This window comes from Ziziphus jujuba, chromosome 3, assembly GCF_031755915.1.
Source record: "Ziziphus jujuba cultivar Dongzao chromosome 3, ASM3175591v1".
In the NCBI taxonomy this organism is placed as follows: domain Eukaryota; kingdom Viridiplantae; phylum Streptophyta; class Magnoliopsida; order Rosales; family Rhamnaceae; genus Ziziphus; species Ziziphus jujuba.
In genome coordinates this window covers 32,853,001-32,872,391 of record NC_083381.1, presented here as the reverse complement: position 1 = coordinate 32,872,391, position 19,391 = coordinate 32,853,001, and the positions used below count along the sequence as shown (strand labels likewise).

The 19,391-nt window shown below is 32.5% G+C and overlaps 1 protein-coding gene across 1 annotated transcript; it reads left to right on the top strand.

The window, feature by feature from the left end:
* The first annotated feature begins 12,767 nt into the window (after positions 1-12,767).
* Positions 12,768-19,044, top strand: LOC107430672 (G-type lectin S-receptor-like serine/threonine-protein kinase At4g27290). Its single transcript, XM_060815462.1, has 5 exons — positions 12,768-13,008; positions 13,097-13,319; positions 17,514-17,635; positions 18,227-18,378; positions 18,973-19,044. Exons 1-5 carry the CDS (start codon positions 12,768-12,770, stop codon positions 19,042-19,044), a joined length of 810 nt encoding a protein of 269 aa, XP_060671445.1.
* The last annotated feature ends 347 nt before the right edge of the window (positions 19,045-19,391 follow it).

Sequence of the window (19,391 nt, the reverse complement as noted above, 5' to 3'; positions counted from 1 at the left end):
CAATTAAATTATGATTATGATACAGTAGGATACTATATCGGTTATTTTAATCAATGTACCATATAGTACCAGAGTTTGGTTCAGTATTATATCACAGCATGCTGGGTTTACCACGGTGCCGTGAGGTTGGATTCATCCAACGGTTATCTATTATTACCATGGACTGTGAGGTCGGGTTCATCTGACGGTTTTAGTATTATTACCACGGTGCCGTGAGGTTGATATCATCCAACGGTTTATTATTGCCATGGACCGTGAGGTTGGGTACGTCCCAACGGTTATTTATTATTTCCATGACACCGTTCATATATTGAGGGTCGTGAGGTGGGTGTATCCCACGGTTTACAGATTGGTACGTCGTATGGTACATTGTATATGTTGTATTTAACGTTGTTTTTATTAATTATTTCAATTGGAAAACTTAATACAAATTTTATGGAATTTTATTATGTTTTTGATTTCTTATTTATATTAGTGTTTTAACAGTGCATTTCATCTTGATTTTTCTATTTATATTGATTTGGTGATTTTAAAAAGATCTTACTATGTTTTTACCATTTATCTTAAATTGAGGTTTTAATTTGATTTAATTTTTTCATTACTTAATTTTTCAAGAAATTAATTCATTTTAATTAAACAATTATTTCATGAATTGTTTTAATGTGAGTTTTATTAATATTTCGGTATTAATTATTATGACATGGATTAATTATTAGTAACTGTTATAAGTTATTTTTATTTCAATTTATTCATTATAAATTTTGGATGCTTGATTTATTATATTTTATTGACATTTAATTGACTAATTGATTCCTTGGTTTTCGGAGAATACGAATAACGGGTTTTGTGAAAATGTTTTAAAAAGGGAAACTTTTCCAACGGAGTGAACGGTGAGGGTTTTGAGAGAAAATATTATTTTCAATTAATTATTATTTATTCTTAATTAATCAAGTGTACTATAATTATTATTACGATTATAATTATACAGTAAATAGGGTTACTCACTGAGATGATTAGCATCTCATATTTCTGCACTCCGTTCCCCTAGGTACCAGGTTTGGGAGACGTTGATCGTCCGGGACGAGCCCCACGTCTCAGTTCATTACCGAAAGTCCAAGAAGCATTTCTTCCCTTTTTCCTCTCCATCTTGTATTACTTCTTTATCTGTCATCGTATTAATTTCATATTTACTGGCATAATGCTCTGTATACTGTATTGGACATTTAGTTATTAATTATGCACTGATTTACTGTTATTCATTTGGAGTGCTGTAAATTTGTGGGATTATATTGTAGTAACGTGGGAGGAATAAGGGGATGTTTATAGAAGTGTGTTTTCAGTGCAGAAAATTTATGGTAAGTCCAACCCTTAGGGGAGGTTCTACCGGGTTTTCCATTGGAGGGTTCGGTAGGGTTTCCCTTGGATCAGGGCTTGTCTAGGGTTCCAGTGAGGAATTTTGGACGGGTCCTGACAGTGTGTGTGTTTTATTGTTAGAAAAAAATAAACATGAAAACCTCCATATTTTTATTCTTTCTTCCTTTCGCCAAAAATATATATATCTTCACAAAAAAGCAAGAGCAGAAAAGGGTTTCTTCATGATATGATAATTGTAGAATTGAATTTTATGAATAAGTACTTTAAATCTCGAACAAATTTATAAATTAATCTCACTTTTTAGATTCAAGTCACATATTCTCCCTTAGATTAGACAATTATTGCAATACCCGACGAAAAAAAAAAATCTGCATGAAAACAGCCAAGTAAAGAAAAAAAAATTTGTTTCACCTAATCATATAAAGGAAATTTAGCTGGGATAGATTAAGGGAAAGTAGTCTTGTGTGAAGATGGATAGAGATCTTTTATAATAATATGAGAATTGAATAAGATGGTATAGTTCTCATTCAAAATATATACATATATATATATATATATCTATATATGTTTTTTTTTTTTTGAAAAAGAAGTTAAAAGATTATTCCTAAAAAAAAGGTACTTCGACAATCATTCCATAAAAATAAACTATAATTCCATAAAAATATTTTAAGTATTAATTCATTTCGTTTGAATATTAACTTTTTTCTTTTTTAATTATGTTGACTGTTAATTACTTTAATTGATCCAATTAAGTAAAAACTTTATTAGCCTTATTTATATTTAGTATAATTACATATAATCAGCATCATCGAAATTGAATTTTAACTTCTAATTAATTAGTGTTAACTTAACATTCAAAATAAATTCGACTTCATATATATAATTCAAATTAATTAAATTTAAAAGTAAAGTCTAATTTTTAACTAACTAGAATTAATTTAAAGGGAAAATCTTTGTCCTTTAATTATGGAAAATAATATATATTAATTTAAATAGGAACAAATTTCCTAATGACAATTAGTTTTGAACAATGGTATATGCAAAATTAGAAATATTAGTTGTAATTTTTCTTTTTTATTGAGGTGTCTTAATGCCGTTGTCCTTATAGCTTATATCCTAAATAGTAGTTATATTTTCAAATTACTTTAAGGTTCCAATTAGTTTATTCAAAGAAATAAAAAAAGTTCCAATTAGCAGTGCATTTTTTCCGGCAGTAATTCTTCAGAACATGTTATAATTTTTTATGATAGTGTATCTTCATAATGTATTAAATATTAATATTTATGAAAATAAAAAAATAGACTTTAAATTTGTACACAATAATAGAAAATCGAATAATTAAACTATTTTATAAAATACCTAACCATTAGCACATACGATTATTCAATAAACAATACAAGGAAAATAGAATCTCATTTTTTAAACAATATAACGAAAAAAGGAATTTTCTTTTTATTGGGATTGTTGATTAATAGAAAGATATAAAACAAATGGGTGCTTTTTGTTTTTTCATACATGGTCTATTATTTGGTTTTTTGTATATTTTCATAATTGTTAAAGGTAGACTAATTATTTCATACACTTTTGTGTTCTTATTCTAAGGTTAAATTAATAATTGCACTTGTCAAAATACTTAAATTAATTTTGCATTAAATATTAATAATGGATGTACCGTCCAAAAAAAAGCAAGAATAAAAAGAATACAGATCAGATCTCAAAAGTACCAAAAATCACATTGTACATATGATAGTTAATTTATTTTTTCATTATTTCTTTATTAATCCAATCTTTATATATTTGGAAGCTTTTGTTAAATATATATATATATGCAATATATTTTATTATATATTTTGTAATTTTATATTTAGACTATTATTTTGTATTTTAAATGTTCATCATTATTATTATTATTAGTATTTATTATGTAACATAAATAATTAGTCAAAAATATAAGAATACAATTTAGTAGAAAAATAGAAGAAATGCTTGGAACATGGTTTTAGCTTGATAATATATTCCAAAATTATATTTATAAAATATTTTTATAAAAAGGACAAATAAATTTGTAATTTTTTTTAAGGAAGCCTATGTTATACAAATATAAAAAGAATATACATGTTGTATACAGTGATTTGCAATTTCTATTTGTAACAAGCTCATACTAAATATATTTGGACAACATACAGAAAATATACCATCATAAACAAGAGCATTAGATGGCTGTTTCTTTTCACCAAACACAAAAGCTATTTGTCAAAGTCAAGATTTGTTAAGAAGCTCACAAAGTTGCTCAAGAACCCCATTGAGTGATGTCACATATGGTATGACTATTTATTTATTAATTAATTTACATTCTAGAAGTTTCAAAAGGTAAAGATTTACTAATACAAAAAATATAAATTTTGTGGCAATTTTGCACAAAGAAGGAAGAGATTGCACATGGGACTAGAAAAGTACTCAACGTCTAGAGACTTTTCAATTCATTAAGAGAATTGTGCAATGGGACTAGATTGGTCATTATAAGGCTTGGCAATCATGTTCTCGAAGGAAAAGTTATTTCAGGAAGTAATGCTGAGTTTAAAGTTTTTATTCCAAGAATGATTTTATGTAACATCCCACATCGGCTGGAAAGGGGAACAAAGCATGGCTTATAAGCATGTGGATACCTTTCCCTTTAAGAGACCTTTTCCTGTGACCCACCGTTGTTCTGGGGTCGGGAAGAGCAAAACCGTGCAGGCCGGGTCCAAAGCGGACAATATCTTGAGGCGGGTGGTCTGGGCTGTTACAGTGGTATCAGAGCCGGACCCGGATCGGTGTGCCAACGAGGACGCTGGGCCCTAAGGAGGGTGGATTGTAATATCCCACATCGGTTGGAAAGGAGAACGAAGCATGACTTATAAGCGTGTGGATACCTTTCTCTTTAAGAGGCCTTTTCCTGTGACCCACCGTTGTTCTGGGGTCGGGAAGAGCAAAACTTTGCAGGCCGAACCCAAAGCGGACAATATCTTGAGACGGGTGGTTTGGGCTGTTACATTTTAATTGTATCGAACCCAAGATTATCTTTTAAGTTTCAAAGAAAACAGTATCCTTTGGTTGTATTATATGCTATGACTATTAATAAGAGCCAAGGTCAATCTCTTTCGCATGTTAGATTTTATCTTAAAAAATTAGTTTTCAGTCATGGACAATTATATGTTGTAGTCTCAAGAGTTATAAATATGAAATGATTGAAAGTATTAGTTTGTTATAAAGATGGAGAACCTACCAATTCAACTATTGACATGGTCTTTAAAGAAGTTTTTCAAAATTTGGATTAATTATGTTGAATTGAAAATTTTGGTTTAATATTGTTTTTATGATTCTTTATATATGATTTGATTATAATTCTTTTTTTTTACAATTTATTATCAAAATAATGGATGGCAATTATATATGTTATGCATCGCATGGATATGTATCTAGTTTTTTAAAAGAATAATAATAACAAAGTGTATCTTATATATTTAAAGTAAAGATTACATTTCAATTTTCATTAAAAATAAATAAATAAATAAATAATAGTCTTTTTTTTAATAATTGAAGTAGGATAATTCAAATTCAGAATAATTATATGAAAAGACATCAATTTGAGGTGCCTTAAAAAGGATTTAAAAAAAAAAAAATTTAGTCCAAGTCATAAAGATGGAGTTGAACTTTAGCGGTACATAATTAATACGTTAAATTTGTTTTACCAACGTTCGGCTAAAAATTGAATAAAAATGAAAGTGTATAACATTTCTAGACTTAAAAAATTGACATACTTAGCCATTAACATTTTCTATATAATCTGTCATTTTGACTATTTTTATATTCTTCTTTATTACCTTTAATTCTTATGCTAGTATATATTTCATTTATTTATTTTTATTTCTCCTTTTTTTTTCTTCGTGTTTTTAATGCAAGATTCCAACGAATTTCTGTTTTATTTTTTTCATATCTTCTTAGCAAACAATTAATGGGATCTCTAATTTCAATAACCAACAATAACATCTAAAAATTTCTTACACTGGAGTCAATTGGACAACAAAAAAAATTTGTAAAGCTTTTATTATCTCAGTTATTATTATGTTACAACATCGAACTCTAAAAAAACAATGAGGATAACATATATCATGGAGGATATTGTTTTTGAAAAAAAAAATATATATTTTTAATACAACCAATAAAGGTAAAAAATTTCATGTTTTAAATAGCTATTTCATTTGGTATTTATTAATATTTTAATAAAATCATAAATAATAAAAAAAGTCTTTTATTGATAATTTTGAAAAGAAATTTAGAATGAAAATATGCTGACATGTGGTATAAAACTTTTGCTATTTTTTATATATTATTATATAAATATTGGTTAGTTTGAAGATCGTCAATCAATTGGTTGTTTCATATGGTGTTCCATCGAAAGAAGACTTTTCTCAAACCTAAAAACAAAAACAGAAATTATACTGTGTTAACCATATTATAATAAATTACTAATAAACATATACATAAATGTATCTTTCTAATGGGCAACATTTAAAAGTAATAATATTACTTTATGTATTGATTTATTTTTATTTCTACAATTTCCATCTCTTACAGCCATACAATTTTTCTTTTTAAAAGACTAAAAGATGATGTAAACAAACTGTCAAAAAAAAAAAATTATGCGAAAACAAAGGCTGGACAGTGATTAGTTTGACCTTATTTTTTATTTTTTATTTTTTTTTGTTAGAGGACGACAATGTATATACGTGGCCAATTAGTTTTTTAAAATTTGATGACTAATAAATATAATTATAAATTTTAATTTTATATGTGATCAAAAAATATAAAAAAAATTCATATTAGTTTTTATATTAAAAATTTTATTTCAATCTATTAATATATATGCAAAGGTTTTTCCTCATCAGAATATCGTAAAATATTAGATAATATAATATGCTATCTGAAATATTTTTCAAACATGTAAATGGTATCCAAATTTTATAAATTTAAAATATCCAAAATTTTGCTATATATATATATATGTATATACATATATTTTTACATTATCGCGACAAAAACATATCTTTTTTTTATTTTTATTTTTTTATGAATTTTCTCTATTAACGACATGTCATTGCATAAACCCGCGGTGGATTAAAATTTTTCCTCCGTAAACCAAAGATAATAATTAGGTGCCATCTTTCTTCTAGAAAAGTTCAAAAAGTCAAAGAAACCACCAAACATGGATGCGTTTTATTTTGACTTGTACAACTATCATTCCGACCTCTCTGCCAGTCCATTTCTATCTGTGGGTCTGTAGAAAATTTTAGTAACTTTAATGACTCGAAAGGACTTCTTTTTTACTTTGTTACTTTTTTGACAAGAAATTTATGGCAACCAATGTGGCACCTGCTGGTTTGTAGCCACAACATTAGTCGCCACTCCTTCCATGCTTTGTTAAGTTTTCCAACAATTTTTCTCCTGATTAAACGAATATCTAAGGTTTAACTGTTGAATTATTAAGAAGTTTCTCGCTTACTTTTATTGAGATGTAGAATTTCAGCCGGCCAAACAGTGAAGGTATAACATCAGCATGAGGTCTATTTCCATTTGAAAATTCCGCTGTATCTTTAAATGGCTTCTAAGCTGAGAGCTCTGGCTCAGACTTTGATGAAATGGGGATTCTTTCTTTTACACTTTTGAGTACCATTTTTTTTGCTCATATTCTTCACTGAGAAATCTCCAGGGCTGCTGACACCATTTCTAGGACCCAGTCAATCACTGGAAACAGCACCTTAGTTTCAAAAGATGGAAACTTTGAAATGGGTTTCTTCAGTCCAGGTGGTTCCACAAATTGGTACGTGGGAATCTGGTATAAGGATATCCCAGTTATAAAACTGTTGTTTGTGTGTAGAACCGGCAGAATCTAATCAATGACTCATCTGGTACTTTGATGACAAACAGCACAGGCCATCTTGTTCTCAGCCAGAAGAATGGTGTTGCTTGGTCAACAAACCCAACTAAACCTATCCAGGCCCCGATGTTACAGCTTCTGGATTATGGAAATCTAGTAGTAAGAGATGAGAAAGATGAGAACTCAGAGAATTATTTGTGGCAGAGCTTTGATTACCCTTGTGATACGTTATTACCAGGTATGAAGCTGGGATGGGACTTGAAAACTGGTCTCCCAAGGCGTTTAGTATCATGGAAGAGCTCAGATGATCCTTTTCCTGGAGACCTTACTTGGGAGATAGATATCAATAACTATCCTGAGCCTGTCATGTTTAGAGGCTCCGAGAAGTACTACCGGGGTGGCCCATGGAATGGCCTTCAATTCAGTGGTGTACCAGAGTTAAAACCCAACCTTTATTAAAGTTTGAATTTTTTTTTAATTAAGATGAAGTTTACTATACTTATAAATAATTCTGAAAAATCAAGGATAGTTGTGAACCAGACCAATGGTTATACGAGGGATCGTTATGCCTGGAATTCAGTGACCCAAAATTGGGATGTGTTTGCTACAGTATCAAGAGATAACTGTGACAAGTATGCTCTTTCTAGTGCCTATAGAAACTGTATCATTGGAGAATCCCATGTTTGCCAATGTCTAAAGTGTTTCCAGCCAAAAGGAAACTTGATGGACTGGTCTCAAGGATGTATACGGAATAAGCCATTCAACTGCCAGGACAAAGATTCATCTGGATTTTTCAAATCCCGTGGCTTCAAATTGCCAGATACTGCACATTCTTGGGTGAATGAAAGTTTGAATCTTGAGGAATGCAAAGCCAAATGCTTGAGCAATTGTTCTTGTACGGCTTATGCAAATTCTGATATCAGAGGAGCTGGTAGTGGTTGTGTTATGTGGCTTGGGAATTTGATTGATATTCGAGAGTTCCAAGCTAGTGGACAAGACCTATATATTTGATTGCATGCTTCAGAGTTAGGTATGGCCCGGAATCGCTTTCTCATCTACGCACTTCTTAACTTGTAATGTCGTTAAATAATTAAGGTCCTTATTATTATTTTTCTTCCATGTGTTCTGCATCATGGTTCTGTTTTCAGTAAAAACGGAATGAAAACTTTCCTTGTTAAGTCATGCTGCTATTTATTCTCTCCAAGCTTTATAGATATAATAATCCTTTTCTGCTGTGCTTAAATTATTATGAAGGTTCAAAAACGAAGCGTACTGTGAGGATAGCTATACTAGTTTTGCTAGTCACTGTTGTGGTATGTGCAGTGTTCTTGGTTGCTCATTGCATACGGACCGGCAATGTCCAAAATTCATTTTAGAGTGGCACACCTTGTCTGTATATTGCCATTATTTCAAGTTCAAATTATGCTCAGTTGTATATCAACTTATGATGTTGGATGATATTTCCTTTAGGGAATGTGAATGTCATGCATATATACTACGAGACCATTTTGTTGCTTCTATAATCAACTTATTTATTCAGTTTTTATGGTAAATCAACTTATTTATCCAGTCTAAACATTACGACTTTCTGTTTCCTTTTCATTGCTTAATGTGAAACTACCTTTTCTTTTTCTTTCCTTTTCAATTCCTTCATTAGACCATGCAGGGACGAACAGAATAATGATGAATCAGAACAATGCAGGCCAAACTGAAAACCTAGAGATGCTATTCTTCGACCTGGATAAGATTATTAAAGCCACTAACAAGTTTTCAAACAGCAACAAGCTTGGTGAAGGTTGTTTTGGACCTGTTTACCGGGTAGCCCACAACATGATAATAAGAACTGTCAAATGTAACACTTAATCTTAGTTAGTATATATCATAATCCCTTTAGAAATATAATTCAGGGTACACTACAAATGGGCAAGAGATTGCGGTGAAGAGGCTTTCAATGAGTTCAGGACAAGGATTGAATGAATTCAAAAACAAAGTTATTCTAATTGCTAAACTTCAACATCGAAACCTAGTAAAACTTCTTGGTTGTTGCTTTCAAAGGGAAGAAAAAATGCTAATTTATAGATATGTGCCCAACAAAAGCCTGGACTCCTTCATTTTTGGTTTGTATATCATATAATCCTTACAAATTCAATCAGAATTCACACTGTAATTTTTGTAAAACATAGAACTCTCAGTTTTGTTCTCAATGAACTCAAATGGGATATTGCATTTATTTGAATGAGAATTTTTCCAGATCAAAGAAAAAGTGAAATTTTAGACTGGTCCAAGTGCTTCAATATAACCTACGGAATTGCTAGGGGACTTCTATATCTCCATCAAGATTCCAGATTAAGGATTATGCATGGAGATCTCAAAGCTAGTAATGTTTTACTAGATAAAGAAATGAATCCAAAAATTTCAGAGTTTGGTATGGCTAGAACTTTTGGAGGAGATCAAAGCGAAGGGAATACAAACAAAGTGGTTGGAACATAGTAAGTTTTTCATTATACTGCTTTCTACTTCAAATATTCAACTGTTGGAGATCATAAGTGGAAACAAAAATAGAGGGTTCTATCATCTAGAAACTAATCTTAACCTTATTGGATTTGTAAGTGCCATTATTCTTATTTTTATTTTCCCATTGTTAACTCCTATGTTAGAGTATATAATCCATTCTTCGCCCATCTCCTACTAGATTTAATATGATAGCAATTAGTAAAGCACGTAACAAGAAATTGGTCTTGACATATTGTAAGCTTTGAGAATGTGGAAAGAAGGCAAGCCTTTAGAACTTATCAATCCTTTCTTAAGAGACTCGAGCAATCTTTCAGAAATGTTACGCAGCATCCATGTTAGTCTTTTGTGTGTGCAAGAGCACCCTGAAGACAGACCATGCATGTCTTATGTGGTTGTGATGTTGGGCGGTGAGAATGCTTAGCCTGAGCCCAAACAACTTGGTTTCTCATTAGGTAAAGACCCTGTTGCAGCAGATTTTTTCATCAAGCAAGCTTGAATCTTCTTCAACCAATGAAATTACTGTGACCCTTTTAGAGCCTCGATAGAGGTTTGTAACTACATGTACTATAAGCACTTTTGGTCATCAACACATGTCTTGTTTCATAGTTTAGCAATCTAATTTGTGTGATCAAAACTGAAATATATATATATATATACACACACACATCCATATAAATGGTCCTGTTTAACTTTTTGTGCAAGTTAACCAATATTTGTTCAACTTCTCAATGAATCTAGGATAGAGGTTTGTAATTACAGGTCTACTGGTCAATTCTGGTCATCAATATATTTCCTGCTCATATTTCTAGAAAATTTTCAATACACATGGTGTAAGGGCCGATTCAGTACACACGGCCAATAATGTTTTACCATGTGTATCAGTAGTACCATATCACATAGAAAAGCCAAATCAGACTTAAACCAATAACACTAGTCTGTTCTAAATTCTAACTAAACAAATAGTTCTTCTTCAATTCTTCTTCTCCACTATGTCCCCATCTCTGTCCTTATTTCTGTATGTTGAAACATCTACAAGAATCTGCATCTCATCCAGAAGATAGATAAGCTGGAAAATACTGTCATTTCAGATCCTTTACTGATTATTAAAAAGAAAAAAGGGTTAATGTCATTGACATATGACTCTTTCTTTTACAATTTAGTCTGTCTTAATCATTTGGACTTTGATTAAATTAACAAAAACAAATTTCACATTCAACATCATCTTCCATCTGATCATTTTATCTTAAATGGACATTGTTTTTTTTATCCCTTTTGTTTAAAATGTAATGAAGCAATGCATAATAATGCCATAGATGGACTATTCTCAGTGAAGTCTGATGTTTTTAGCTTTGGTATTTTGCTGTAGGAGATCTTAAGTGGAAAGGAAAATAGAGACCATAGTCAAAACCTTACTGGACAAGTAAGTTCCAATTTGTTTTTGATTTTTATCTTACCATAATAAACCAATGTTATACTATATAAATCATTCTTGACCAACCTCTTATATGTTTGAGATCTTAAGATATGTGATGTTTTAATATGATATTAAAAGCAGAGCACCCTGGGTAAGAAATTAAAGTCAACATGTTATAGGCATGAAGATTGTGGAAACAGGGCAGAGCTTTGGAACGTATCAATCCATGCTTTAAGCACTCAACCAATCTTCCAGAGGTGCTGCGCAGCATTCATATTGGTCTGCTGTGTGCATAAGGGCACCCTGAACATAGGCCAAGCATGTCTTATGTAGCTGTGATGTTTGCAAGTGAAAGTGCCTTGCCTCAGCCCAAACGACCTGGTTTCTCATTAAGTAAAGCCACTGTTCCAGCAGATTTTGCACGAACAAGATGGTATATATATCCTCTTCAACCAATGAAATTACTGTCAACTCTTTTAGACCCTCGATAGAGGTTTGTAGTTAGAGGCCTATTATAGTTACTTTTGGTCATCAATACATGTCTTGTTTCATATTTAAGCAATCTAAGTTGTGCGATCAAAACTATAAAAAAAAAAATCTAAATGGTCATGTTATTTTTTAGTGCATGTTAACCAGTTTGTTCAACCTCTTAATTAATATAGGATAAAGGGTTGTAATTACAGGTCTACTATAGTCATTTACGGTCAGTAGTACATTTTCTTGTCATATTTCTTGAAATTTTTCAATACATATGGTGTAAGGGCTGATTTATTACACACAGCCAATAATGCTTTACCATGTGTATCATTAATATCCCGTCACATGAAAAAGCCTGCCATTAGTATCATCTCATACAGAAGATAGATAAGGTGGAAAATACTGTCTCTTCATATCTCAAAAGACCTTTACCTATAAATATTATTAAAAAGAAAAAATGAAAGGGTTTCCGTGAATAGGTATAAGATTTGCTAGTTTTATGCTAATATGATGCTCTTTATACTAAAACAGAAAAATGAGGGATGTTATCTGAATGTAATTTTGTTTAATTTATTAACCAGGTCTAGAAATTTGACGGGCTGGGTATACCACATCATAACGTAACAGACCAGTCCTACAAATATTTTAAAGCTTCAACAATATTAATAATATATAGGAGTCTCCTTTCCACTGAGTATATTCTTTCCTCAAGTATTTGTCTCGTTCCAAAACTCTTGCCGCCACTTACAAACATGGAAGTCCTATTTCCATTCATTGTTTTGTGTAGAAAATTTCAGCAACCTTAAATATTCGAAAAGCTTCCTACGATCTTCTCTACTTTTTTTGGTTTCTTTTTTGACAAGAAATGCTCTTTACTGGTAAGAATTGCTGCATTTACTAGTTTGTAGCTACAAAAATTGTCATTGCTGTATCAATTTCGATTAATGAAAGATCTACTCTTTGCTTGGCTTAAAAAAAATGTTAAAGCTTCGACCATCAAAGGAAGAAACGGGGATTGTTTCTTTTACATTTTTTAGTACCATTCTAATCACTTTCTTCTCAGAGTTATCCATGGCGATTGACATTATTTCTGTAACTCAGTCCATCAGTGAGAACAGCAACTTAGTTTCCAAATATGGAAGATTTGAACTGGGTTTCTTCAGTCCTGGTAGTTCCAAAAGGAGGTATGTCGGAATTTGGTACAAGAATATTCCAGGCAAAACTGTTGTTTGGGTGGCTAAGCATCAGAACTCAATCAATGATTTTTCAAGGACATCAATGATGAACAGAACCACCCATCTTATCCTTCTAGGTTAGAAGGATTAGTGTTGTTTGGTCAGCAAGTCCAACTAAATCTATCTAGGATTCAATATTACAGCTTTTGGATACTCAAAATTTAGTACTAAGAAATGAGAAAGATGACAACTCACAGAACTATTTGTGGCAGAATTTTGATCATCTTAGTGGTACTTTATTACCAGGTATGAAGCTGGGATGGGATTTGAAAACTGATCTTGATTGGCATCTAGTATCATGGACAAACCCTGATGACCCTTCTTCGGGAAACTGCCTGCGGGGTAACAGTTATAATCTCCAATCTATCATGTGGAAAGGCTTAAAGAAGTACTGTCGGAGTGGCCCATGGAATTATAACACCCTGTCCCAAAGTACACTGGAAATTTCTCAAATTTGACCAAGGTTGACCGGGTTTGATCGTCGTTGACCGAGAAGGGGTCAAATGTTGACTTTTTGCTCCTGATGAAATTTCACATTGACCAAGGTACCGTTAAAAAGTACACATTGTCACGAGTTCATAGACTAGTAGCATGTTGAAAACGGAGCTACGGTTTGGAAGTTATGAGCAAAACAAGTTGAGGTCCAAACTATCCAAGGGATGCCGGAGTTGACTTTTTGTTCATGCAAAGTTGAGCTTTGACTCATGCATGATTGTGAAGTACTCATCGATACGAGTTTATAGACTAGCAGCACGTCCGATTTGGACATGTGGTTTGAAAGTTATGGACCTATAGAATTTTTCAAATACAGTATTATTTTAATATTATTTTTAAATATGTGAACAGTGTGCCACATGTTACTTAATAAAGGGAGCCATGTGTCACAACGGTGAGATGCCACATGTCAACCATGATTAAATACCATATTATTTTATTATTATTTTATACAATAATATTATTTTAATATTATTTAATTATTTTCTTTTATTTTCTTTTTCTCTTCTTTTTTTTCTTTTTTTTTTCCCCCCTTCCCCCATGTGGGAAAAAAGGAGCCACCCCCCCCCCCCCCCCAACCTTCTTCTTCTTTCTTCTCCTTTCTTTCTTCTCTCCCTTGGGTCCATCGGCCTTCACCATTTCCGGCCACCCATTGCTCAGACGCGCCGACCATAGGCAAAGCCCAGCCACCGGTGAGCTTGGCTGCCAAATTTGGTGGCCGATCAGGTGGCGACGCGCCCAGTTCGGGTGATGGATGCGGCGGCAGCCGTCTCTCTCTCTCCGGCCGAATCCTCCGTGTTCCGGCGCACCCAAGCTGCACCGACCACACCACCTGGCAGGCCATCATGTGAGCGTCATCGAAGTGTGCTCTGGTCGCCGGGGAAGCCATTGACGTGCCGGGAAACTACTATGGAAGCCGGCGGTAGTACCCCGTCCGGTCACCGGATTCCCGCCGTTTCCGACTGTGTTCTCAGTCTGTTCCCCTTAATTTGGATCCTCTGAAGCTAATGGTGACCTCCAATTTCTCCAATTCAAGCTCATTCATGGTGTACCGGGGGGACAAGTCGGCAGCGGCTTCCGACGAAAATTCCGGCCACTGTCGGCGGTTTCAAGCCAATCGAAGGTCGGAATTGCATTCTCCATATCCTTAGCTTCGCATTGATATCTTGTTTGTAAATTATGGATGTTTATTTGAGAAGTTGTTATTTTTGATTAAATTATTAAATTAAATATGAAAAATGGGGATTTAAATTAAATTGTATGTTATATATATATATATATGTGTGTGTGTGTTTTCTGTATACATGTGTATGGGAGTATTGATAAATACATGCATTATATATATATATATATACATGTGCGGTGATGTATATAAATACATGGTGATATGTGAATATATATTGATATGTGTGAGTGGGTATATATATATATGTATAAATATGTATTGTTGAAGCCTTTGATTATGTATATCAAAGTGTATTTATACATATGTATCTGGACATTGCGCTTGTTAAATTGGTTGTTAAAGGTTTTACCTTGTATATATATATTTAAATCTGTGAAAATGTAAATATATATATATATATATACGAATATATACGTAGATATCTATGGATGACTTAGAATAAACTGTATTGCGATATCTTTAATGTATTTCTGTATCTTTACTTGTATGTAAAATTGTATGTGGCCTTGATGATAAATTTTGGTATAAATTGAATTGAAGGATTGAGAAGAAAAAGATAATTATATTAAATTATTGTGATCAAGAATATCCGTATATTTGATTATTTATTATTTATTAGTATTGTTTATGTAGTTGATAAAAGCATATGAATTGGATTATATTTTATCTAAATTTAATATTTATAATGTTATGAAATTTATACTTTTTTTTAAGATGCACCCATACACATACCGGTGTTTTGTACTGTGTATGTCATTATGATAAGTGCGCAAGTTGTAATGTCTCTTGTGAGTTGCCTTCGGACCGAGGACAGGCAAATTTAATATTGACCATAAGCCGCCCCTTCCATGGCCAGGATGATGGTTTAAGTAGTTACGCTGTCGGGACGCCGAAGCGACCACATGCAAGTTTCTCTCTTTAACCTCCTGTCAGTAGGTGCTCAAGATGCTGGGTACCTTCGGGCACCAATGGTATATAGTATGGTGCATCAAGTATTTTTTTTATATGTTCATACATATATTTGTATGTTGCATTATTTGATATTATACTGCATATACCGCACCATACGGAGGCGGCGAACCAATGTGGTCCATGTAGAGCTAGCCTCATAACCATGTTGCCTACGAGTCCAGGGGATCGGATGGCCAATATAGACAACCACCCTGGTTTGTATTGGTAGCAAAGCGCAGGCGACAGCTGGAATCATGGATCACGTAGCATGTTAGAAGGTATCTTACGTATCTCTATTGCGAGAGTGCATATTTCATTTTATGCTATGGATTTTAAGATATGATTTATGTATTTATGTTATGTTATCTATTTGTGATTTAATTTCTTACTAATATTCTTAATCGATGTTATTATATTCTTGTTACTATTAATTGTATTTAACTATTTATTTAATCATTATTGTCACTGTTATCAGGATTGTTATTATTATTTATAATGATTATTTTTATTGTAATTCCAATTTCTATTATTATCATTATTATAATTATAGTTGTTATTATTGATTATTATTTTTATTTTTTATTTTTATTAACATTATTATGAGATCTTTAATTTTAATTTTGTTATTGTTTTTATTATTATTACTACCATATGGTACCTTGGGATAAGTATCATAGCCTACAGGCAAGAAAGATAGCCATCGGGCAAGTATAATAGTCCTCGAACAAGTGGTAGCCTCTGGGTAGGTGAGATAGCCCTCAGGCAAGTTACATTAATACATGTATGGGAATATAATAGCCCTCAGGCAAGTTACATCAATACCATCATCATTAAAACGTTTGTTATAGTTTTTTTTTATTGTTAATGTGATGTTGTTTTACCTTTCTTTCTATGTTACGCATTGGCATATTTGTAAAACGATATTTAAAGTGTATTTGACATGTGTAGCACTAAGTGGGTGGTGTGGGTGGACAAGAATCTATGATGGTATATTTTAATTGGTTATTTACTAAATTAATTCCACTATATGCCTTTTATTTAATTTGTTTTCGAAGTGCTGCCATTTGTGGAATTAAATTGAAATAATGTGCGAGGAATAAGGGGATCTATATAGAAGTGTGTTTTCAGTGCAGAAAATTTTTGGTAAGTCCAACCCATAGGGGAAGTTCTGCTGGATTTTCCATTGGAAGGTCTGATAAGGTTTCCCTGGGATCAGGCCTTGTCTAGGGTTCCGATGATGAATTTTAGACGGGTTCTGACAAAATGGTCTTCGATATAGTAGTCCATCAGAGTTAAAACCCAACCCTTTATTAAACTATGAATTTATTTGGAACAAACATGTAGTTTACTAAATTTTTTACCTCAAAAATGAATCTGCAAAGTCAAAAATAGTTGTGAATGAAACCAATGGTTATATCAAGCATCACTATGCTTGGAATTTAAGGACTCAAAGTTGGGAGGTATTTTCATCAAGCCTTAAGGAAACTTCATGGAATGGTTCAAAGGATGTGTACGAAACAAACCATTGAATTGTCTGCACAAAGATTCAGATGGATTTGTCAAGTTTCAAGGCTTGGAAGTGTCAGATACTATATATTCTTGGGTGAATGTAAGTTTTAATCTTGAGGAATGCAAAGCTAGATGCCTGAGCAATTGTTCTTATACGGCTTATACGAATACTAATATCAGTGGAGGCCGTAGTGGCTGTGCCATGTGATTTGGGGACTTGATTGATATTAGAGTTTCAAGATGGTGGGCAAGATCTATATTTTCGAATGCACGCTTCAGAATTAGGCAAGCTCTCATTTAATTATCTGCTTATTTCCCATATCTTTTGCATAGATTTTGTTTTCGTTAGAATGAAAAAAACTTTCTTCATTATAGGTTCTTTTTAAAACTGTGATGGTATATTGACACATTTTTATTCTGTGACAATGTCAAATATAAAAGTGCAAATGGTGAGCGTAACGTGAAGATGGTTGTAGAGGTTTTGGCTGTCGTTTTTATGGTATGTGGGATGTTCTTGCTTGCTCATTATATTTGCGAAGTCAGAGCAAGGAAAGGCTTAGGAGGTAAGTTTGAACAGCTTTTCAAAACATTTGTTTACCAGAACCATATTAAATTATAGAATTCCAAAACGTCCCAGTTGTGCTGTGCATTTGAGTTGCTAGTAACTGCAGTGCATTGATGCATGACATCCTTCAAAAAGTTGCTGTTTTTGCACCAATATGTTGTATGTGAATATCCTGCTCCCTTTTGTTTTAGGTAACCTGGAAAAACCATTAACAAGAACTGAGGTTATTCTTATCAGTAGAAATCCAGTAGGAATAGTTCACCTTTGATGTCTGCAAAAATATAATATTTAGCAGGAAAGCCTGACAAAAATATAATATTTGGTTCACTTGCATAAAGATTTATTGTAGACATATAGTTTTCTAAGAAGTGATCTTAATTTGTTGATTAAAAAAAAAAAAAACAAAAAGGATTAGATTCATGCTTTCATGATTATGAAATTGGAATTTGATATTTAGTTTCATGTTAAATCAATTTTATGTATTTAATCCAAACTTATCAATCTATGCTCTTTTTCATTTCTTAATCTTGAAAAGCATCTTTTTTTTTTTTTTTTTTGAAATTACCTTGTTTTGCATTAGACTATTCAGGTACCAGTGAAAGACTAAAGAATCAGAACAATGAAGATGAAACGGAGAACATGGAGGTGCTATTCTTTAACCTAGATAAGATTATTAAGGCAACTAGCAACTTTTCAAGTGGTAACAAGCTCGAGGAAGGCAGCTTTGAACCTGTTTACAAGGTAATTTCACAACTTGCTAACAGAACTGTGAAAAACAACACTAATCTTAGTTCATATGTATCATAATATAACCTTCTAGAAATATATTTTCGGGGCACACTAGAAAATGGGCAGGGAATTTCTGTGAAGAGGCTTTCTAGGAGTTCATGACAAGGACAGAACGAATTCAAAAATGAAGTAATTCTGATTATGAAACTTCAACACCGAAATCCAGTGAAGCTTCTTGGTTATTGCTTTCACAGAGAAGACAAAATGTTGGTTTATGAATACATGCCCAATAAAAGCCTAGACTTCTTAATTTTCGGTTTCTTTTTCTCACAATCCTCACAAGTTTAAGTCGAATAATTTTGCAATTTTTTTTAAAGCATGGAACTTCTTAATGTGGTTTAAAATATGAGAATTCAAATTAGGCATGGATTAATTTGAGCAAGGCTCTTTCCAAATCAAACAGAAAATAAACTGTTAAACTCATCCTCTGTGGAATTGCAGGGGGGCTTCTATATCTCCATCAAGATTTGAGATTAAGGATCATATATAGAGATCACAAAGCCAATAATGTTTTACTTGATGATGAAACGAATCAAAAAATTTCAGACTTTGGAATGGCTAGTAACTTTTAATGGAGATCAAAGTGAAGGGAATGCAAAGAGAATGGTTGGAACATAGTAAGTATCTCTTGAAATTTCGATGCTTGAACCTTTCATCTAAATGATACGGTTGTCAATGATGTTTTACGGTGGTAACATGGCACCTGAGTAAGCCGTAGATGGTCTATTCTCAGCGAAGTCTGATATATATATATATATATATATATATGTCTTTAGCTTTGGGATTTTGTTGTTAGAGATCATAAATGGAAAGAAAAGTATAGGGTTCTATCATCTAGACTGTCAGAACCCGTCCAAAATTCCTTACCGGAACCCTAGACAAGCCTTGATCCCAGGGAAACCCTACCGGACCCTCTAATGGAAAATCCGGCAGAACCTCCCCTAAGGGATGGACTTACCACAAAT